Genomic DNA, 8,112 nt, shown 5'->3' with positions numbered 1-8,112 from the left:
AGTCATAGCAACACTTTGTTAATATTTCCTTTTCACTACACCGCACAGTTCAAACGTATTTTAAGCCTTGGGAACTATTGATGTCTAAAGACAAGTTCTTCAAAGAGTTCAGTGTGATCATAATCACCTCACTAAGTGTTATCTATCACTTCTACAATACTTTTATGCAATGAAGAATGGCATTCCTCATACTGCATTTGAGCAAGTAATCTTGGCTTTAGGCAGCAGTGCTCCAAGAACCAACAACCAACCAACCAACCAACCAACCAACTATAAACATTGCCTTTGAGGTATATTTTCCTCTTTCAACCTCTTAGTGCATTGATAAGAAAGCTCAGTTGAATAAGTTGAGCCCTCTACTGCATTGGTTTTGTCTTTTACGAAAAAAAAAGGAAAAAAAAGATATGCTTCTACATCCACACTATTCCCTCATCATATATCTTTACAAAAGGGCATATTGATCCCAATTTCAATTTTCCTTGGTCAAAGTCACTCAGACTACACAAACCTAAGCCAAATGAAAAGTGGAAAGATTCTCCTACTATCAAGGAGCACACTTCCTTTAAAAGAAAGAAAAAATAAACAGATGAGACAAATATTATCACAATTCTGTTTATCGGTAGAGACATTAACAATCTCGAACATCTTTGAAAGGCAGGAACATTTCAACGCCGTCAATGTGACAATGCAATCACAAATCACGGAGCTGAACATTTTAGGATAAATAACATCGACAAAAATAGAAGGAATTCAAAACGAGTATTTCATGTTACAAAAAAGAAAAAAAAATGAGATGGTGAGACCCAAAAAAGAAAAAAAAAAGGATGTTGACACTTGGTTTTTGTTGATGGTTGAGGAAAAACACTGCAGATGAAACTTTTAGCTGTTGTTGTCGTCTGGTCTTCTTCCACTTTCCTCTCGTTGAATTTCTCGCCCCACCCTGCTGCTGTGGCAATACAGCATCTGGTATAATAAAACAGGCATGGGATGGCCCAAAGAGTCCAATTCTTTGCAGGGCTTCTCTCCGCTGACGCCTATCGTCGTCACGACGACGTGGAGGGAGCATCATTGGCACTTCCGTTCTCCTTGCCCTCTGAGTTTGTGGCTGAATCGAGGCCGCTGTCTGGTGAGAGCTTTAGGTCCTCCATGCCCTGTACAAATTGATGACAGAACAACAGAGAGAGAATGAGCCAAAGAGGACATGTGAACAGATCTATGTACCAATGGTCCTTAAGCTTGCTGCTTGTGCAGACCCAACCTAAGCCCTTCAACGAAAAAACAAACAAACAAATACACACACACACACACACAATACTGTATAAACTGTTATTTCCACTTTATAAGCCAAAGTCACATAGACATGCCGGATCACCCCGGATCTGATGTGGGGTGATCCGGGGAGAGATCCGTGTTGACACCTTGGACATCCTTGGACATCCGGGAGGTCAAACACATCCGGCGTCATCCGGGGACTGCCGTGTTGGCAGAGCGATCTGGGGTGGTCTGTGTGGCTGCCGTGTAGCTGCCATGTTGATCCGTGTAGATGCCGTGTTGATCTGTGTAGCTGCCGTGTCGATACCATGTGTACAGTCATATCGACGCTCGTCGACGCTCCATCGGGGTCGAAACTATCTCGGAACTCCCTGGATCATCGTGTAGATCCGTGAGGATCCATGTTTATATGTGACTGGGGCCTTACAGATATTTTCACGAATGAGGACGCAGACATTTTTGTGAGATGATGTTCCTGCGAATTGACACTGAAGCTATCATTAGTGCACTATGCTCACAGTGCATGGTGACATTTTCATGTGATCTTGTTAAATTCGTGGTCCAACAGTGATTTGCAAAATTCCCAAAAATCAAACCCTTGCGAAAATAACAGCTTGTACAGTAGCTTAGGGTTGAAATGAAGTATAGAAAGGTAATCTCAGAATCACATAGACTACCAAACATGAAGTGTATGACATTTGAAATAGTAATTGTCATGTGAAATGCTACATGTGTCCACTTCTGATGCAACACAAACTGGGGGGGGGGGCATTTCATGAAGCATTTTGTCAGATTTTTTTTTTTTTTTCTGACAAGCTATTATACAATTTGTAAGCTACTGAAATCTTTGCATCTTATTGGCGGAGAGCAAATTTGTCAGAATAAATATCTGACCAAAATGCTTCATGAAATGCCCCCTGGGCTTTCTCTGAACAGGTGGGAAAGAGGGCTAATTTTTTAATTTTCAAATATCTTGGATTCCAAAAGAGTGAGTTCCCGGTGAACATGGGTACATAAAAGAGGATATATGGTACCTGATTTGAAGGGAAATATTTACAAAGAAACCAAATATGTCTAGAAAATTATCAAAACTAGAGTCAATTCTTTGCCTTGGAGATGGGTGGAGTGGATACAAGATATCTAATTAAATAAAGACATGACCTCAAATTTGCACTTCGCAAATCACACCAGTGTTGTGGACAGAATATGCATATCATCTTTATATAATTACAAGTGCCTGTTCTTGGGTCAGTGTGTACATCATGCATAAATATGCACTCTGCAAGAAGCGGAAGACAAAACACAAAGAGAAAATGGGAGGACTGTAAATCGGCTCAAGTTACCTCTAGCTCCTGCATGATCTCGTCCATGAAGTCTGTCGGGTTCTCCTTGTATGACACAGCTACTTTGATGGCTTCACGGAAAAGCTGTAGGGGGTCAAAGGTGAAACACGATCCTCTTTGTCACCACGCACAGAGTCTCATGAATGTTTTGAAGAGGAGTCAATGTTCATTACTAGTAAAAATAGCTTGAGATGGTTCATAATAATAATGATAATATGATATGAAAACTTGTAATGTGCAGGAATCCATCGTAAATACATGTGTACGTATGTACATGCTCAAGGTGCAGAGAAAGGCAGATAAGATATCTTTGAAGAGAGATATGAAAAGAGGAAAAAAGGAAACATTTACAATTGTACAAAAATGCCTCTCTAGACAACCGGGTTTTGAGTAAAATCTTAAAAAGTTACTAGGAGTGGACAGAGTCATGTATTGTGGGAGTTCATTCAATAGGAATAGACCAGCATATAGTAATAATTGATCACCCCAGAATTATGAGTTTGTGGCACTGCAAGCAGGAGATGAGTCTGACGACATAAGGCTCTTATAACAATAATGATAAGGTCTCATTTATCCAGGGAGTCTCTTAGTGTTGTCACTGCTCTACCAGAGGGCCCTGCCATCATCATTACCCCATCGTTGCTAGGTACCCATTTATACACCTGGGTTGCGATGGACATAGTGGGTAAAAACATCTTGTCCAAGGATGTAAGCACTGGGCGGGAATCGAACTCGGGTCCTCCGAATGGGAGTTGGGAGTCGTATCCATTATGCCACAGCGCCCCCAACTACATGTAGTCCTAGAGGGATTGTATGAGATTATCAAGTGGATATTATCTCGAGTCTCTCCATCTCTGCCAAAATGAAGGCATAGAGAACTCAATGCAAGGGCATGCATGTGTGTGTGTGTGTATGTGTGTATGATTACAGGGGAATGTGTTGAGGGGATAAACATTAATTTTCACAGATTTATAGGCTAGAATTCACAAAGGTGTTTATTGTTGTTGGTTTTTTTTTAAATCAAATTCCATGGTTTAGATTAAGTCCAGGGACTAAAAACATATGCAAACATATTCACAAATTGAATGTCTGCTCCCATACATGATCTACCATGCACATTTATGCAGAAAAAATTTGCATGATTTGCAGACTGAATTTGAACTACACTTGTGGAATTTGGTCAATATGGCTACTTGTTCAAAATGGAGTTTGACCATGAACAGCATTTCTTGCAGTTATATTCACACTCATTTGGTAAGAGGAAACACATATCTGTTAGATATGTACACAGGCTGCACATGTAACTAACCTTCACGACATTGGTGCCATCCGCTGCCGACACAAAGAAGAAAGGTAAACTATGTTTCTTGGAGAAGTTGAAGTTCTTCTGCGTGATCTTGTAGTCAACTGTGTGGGGAAGAGATAAGTAGGGATAGGATCACGGTATGTTCTGCTCAAAATGAGATTCCAAAGTTCACCACATGCCATTCTAAGATTCTACCCTCTGATGATATCCCAATGAAGGATTTCAAAAATGAACAGAGTTACACGTATTTACAGAAAAATACAGCATTCAGTCTACTCGGATGCCTTCGCCTCCTCAAACAACAGCTGTGGTCCCTTACAAGTAGGGCCCTCCATTTGCATTGGATGAAGTTGCTTTATCTTGACCTTTGACCTCAATAGATTGACCTTCACCCCCTTTTGAATACAGCATGGGCTAGAAAATGACATCTCTAGACAGAGTTCAGACACAATGACTAGACCAACACTCAAATTCAGTGCTGGTAGATCTGAGGTAGCATTCCTGGGGGCATTTCATGAAGCAGTATGGTCGGATATTTTTCTGACAAACTGTTACAAGGTACTGAAATCCTTGCATCTGACTGGCTTAGAGCAAATTTGTCCGACATCTTTGTCAGACAAAATGCTTCATGAAATGCCCCCCAGTCTGGGCTAGTTAACAAGAAGACCTGCCACACTGGGTTTTTCTTATTTTTCCCCCTTTTTTTTTTAATTGTGTAGGGGAAATCTGGGACAGGAGGACAGACGAACAGACAGAAAACATACAGCCTCTGGCTTCCTTTTGGGGCAAGTTCTCAGCACTTGACCTTTCCGAATGTGCATTAGTGATTCAAAGGCTGCAAATGACGTCAGGCTTTGCTCGCACTTCTGTCATCTTGCATGATTACGGGAACACTGCATGTTTTCCTTCTAGTTTTATGTGGCCAACAGATACAACAACAACAAAAAAGTGACATTTTCGGTTTTGCTTTAATTGTGCAGAAGCCCCTCAAGTCAAACCAAACTGATAACTATATGGGAGGTGTCATTGAAATCTTACCAATTAGCAAGTTTCTGGCTTCTTTCCAGCTTCCTTCAGACATTTTTCCCTTTTTCCTATGGAATCTGACCAGCTGTCTGATAGGTACTGTATGCCATATATTTTGTGTGTATAATATTTTGCAAATTGGGACCTGTGAGATATTTCCTCGCATGTTTGAATTTGCGATTGATGTGAACCACATTGACAGAATGGGAAAGAAATATTATCACTTTCCAGAAGAAAACCGAATGATTCCTGACCCGAGTTTCGATGAGCAACACATTTTGTGTTGCAGGAAGAAATAAGTATCTATGTGGGAGCTGTTTACGTCAGAAATGCATACTAGTAGCTGTCGACACGCAAAATTTGAGCACGATAAGAACATCACAAAATATACCATTATAACATACAACTGTACCTCCTGGCAACATTTTCAAGCATTGTCCTTTTATCATAAATTGCACTTCATTGTTATCCCTAGGGCCTAGCCTCATGAGATTATATTTCATCCCACAATGTTGTCCCTTGCCCTTCCATCTCACCTATGTAAATGTCAATTTGTGTTTCAACTGTTATGCACTGTATTCCAGTATAAAATTAATTCAGTCCATCACTTAATTAAATCTTACAATTTACATGGTCATATGAGGTAATTACCTCCACCAAGAAAGGAGTTATGTTTTCATCAACATTTGTTTGTTTGTTTGTTTGTTTGACCGTGCGCAAAATAACTCAAACAATTAAGAACGGACTTGGATGGAACTTGCAGGAAAAGTTCATAATGACACAATGAACAGATGATTAAATTTTGGTAGTGAGCTGGGAATTTGTATGAATTATGGATGGACTTTTAATCTTTTTGGCATGCTTATTGTAAAGGGTCAATGAACTTGGGAGTTCAAGTTGCATATATTTGAGGTTTGCATAAGCCCTCTAAAGCACATGCTCTGCTAAGGCGAGGTGCCACACAGCTGGAAGCTGATGATGTAAACAAAAGGCTTCTACATGTATCTAGCTCTGATCCACCAAAGTCCTGGGATAGAGTCGCATCAGTCATTATTATTTCGTGATCCTTAGATTGGCAGCTCTGGATTTACTGCATATGTCATATTGGGGAAAGATTAGACGGGACTGGTTATATCCATTAAATCTCTGTACAAAATCAGAAAGACACGAACATCCCCTAATTTATACATGAACAACAAAAGGCTCAGAATGAAATAAAAAAAATGTTTGTTCTCTATTTCATGAAATATCACTAATAAATAGTAAAAGTTTTGATATAAAGACACAGAACAAAAAAAAACATGAATTAGGATTTTTGGGAATAGACTGTTTAAAAGTGAAAGTTTTAAGTGTAACTGTCGGCCTCTGATCACTGGCCTTCACAAAATTTTGCCCACGAAATACATCTATCGCTCCACTGCACTCTTTCCAGGTACATAATCCAATGGAGGAAAAAAGGTCTAGGTCTATATTTTGTGTCAACGTTGCCAATTTTATAAACTGCTCTTTGACCTGTCACTACTGCAATATGAGCAAAGTTCTCCCAAATTTATCGATCTCTTGTTGTCACGTCATACTCAAGCCTTAATGATTTAATATGACGATCATTCCATTTATTTTCTTGTTGTGGCAGAAAGAAGAAACGCCACAGACAGATAGGCATCAAGACATCATCAGAGCAGAGGCGCTAAAATAAATGACAAATTTCATGCCAATCTACACTTTGTAACGAGAAAACGGATGAAGTTTGCTTCATTGCACAGTAGCTGGGATACGAGGGCCCCGTTATCTTTACAATATGCCTGTCACAAAGTCAAGTATGATGTCTTGGAGTAAACACTTGGGCCATCTGGTCATCATCGATTCAGAGAAATTTATGGCAATTCTGTTCGTCATCATGTGGAACTCGACTACAGTGTGGACAAAAATTAACTCTGGACTCCGTTGACAGAGGGAAGGAGAATATGACATGAACTCAACTCGTCCGTGGACAAAATTAACTCTAAAGTCCACAGGAAAAACAAAAGAGAGAGAATATACTTGGCGTGGCAGTTGGGCAAACACTAAAAGATCATGCATTCTTGCTGAAGAAAACTAAACAGTGTAGTTACAAAATGCATGTAAATGAAAGAGAATTCAACGTTGACTTTTCATCATGCGATACGTGTAGTGGGGGGGGGGGGTTGGAGGGTGGGGATGGAGCGAGGATAAGACATGTCCCATACTTGTTGTTTTCACCATCCCCTCTCTTTACTACTCATCACTGAAGATATTAGATATATCCAATATCATCTAATCTCATCTCATACTAAACACTTTTGAGTAATGTCAGACCCAAAAAATGTACTTGTTACCTCCACCAAGGGAGGAGGTTATGTTTTCGTTTAATACCATTGGTTTTTTTCGTTCGTTCGATCATTCGTTCGTTCGTTCGTTCGTTCGTTCGTTCGTTCGTTCGTTCGTTCGTTCGTTCGTTTGTCTGTCTGTAGATAACGGATTGGGATGAAACTTGCAGGAAAGGTTGAAAATGACACAAGTAACAAACGATTAACTTTTGGTAGTGATCAGACAATTTTGGGGGAATTTATGAAGGATTTTTGATATTTTGGCAGGTAGGGTCAATGAACTTGGGAGTTCAGGCTGCGCGTATTTGAGGTTTGCATGCGCGCACTAAAGTGTGTGCTCTAGTTTCTGCTAGGGTGAGGCGCATTGTGCAGCTGAGGGTTTATGACATAACAAAGGCTTCTACATTGGGAAATCGGGAGACTTTCAGCACACTATTATAAACACTTTCAGCATGCTATAGTAAAAGTATGTATGGGTGGAAATCACTGATATATCTATGGAAGAACAAGATCAGTAATGGAAATGAGTGCATGCTTGGCGGAGGTCTGCGCTCTCAGAGTGCTTCTCTAGTAATGAAAATGTTATGCAAGCTCAACACTATACAGAGGTAGCTACAATCACACTGGCTCTCACCATCAATTTTATTGGCAGCTAATAGGCACGGGATTTCAGATCTGTATTCCCTCAGCTCCTTGTACCACTGTGACAAGTTCTTGTAGGTGACCTTTCTTGTGACATCAAAGACCTGGCAAGAATGGGAACCAAAAATCAGTCAATTTTTACATTAATATTGCAATATCGACAAATCACATCATCCTT

At 40.1% G+C, this 8,112-nt stretch overlaps 1 protein-coding gene across 1 annotated transcript in view; it reads right to left on the bottom strand.

Annotated features, from left to right (window-relative positions):
- Positions 1–483: 483 nt before the first annotated feature.
- LOC139725340 (rab-like protein 2A) overlaps positions 484–8,112 on the bottom strand; it is a 39,043-nt gene continuing 31,414 nt past the window's right edge. Inside the window, exons 5-8 of the mRNA XM_071636428.1 lie at positions 7,927–8,038; positions 3,925–4,022; positions 2,616–2,699; positions 484–1,151 (exon numbers count right to left, since the gene is read on the bottom strand). Of these exons, the coding sequence (XP_071492529.1) occupies positions 1,044–1,151; positions 2,616–2,699; positions 3,925–4,022; positions 7,927–8,038 (402 nt within the window). The 3' untranslated portion in view covers positions 484–1,043. The remainder of the gene's footprint in view (positions 1,152–2,615; positions 2,700–3,924; positions 4,023–7,926; positions 8,039–8,112) is intronic.

Source organism: Diadema antillarum, unplaced genomic scaffold (assembly GCF_040938485.1).
Source record: "Diadema antillarum isolate AM-2024a unplaced genomic scaffold, OU_Dant_1.0 seq00000035_RagTag, whole genome shotgun sequence".
NCBI lineage: Eukaryota > Metazoa > Echinodermata > Echinoidea > Diadematoida > Diadematidae > Diadema > Diadema antillarum.
Note: the sequence above shows the minus strand (reverse complement) of the source record. Positions and strands in the feature narration are given on the sequence as shown.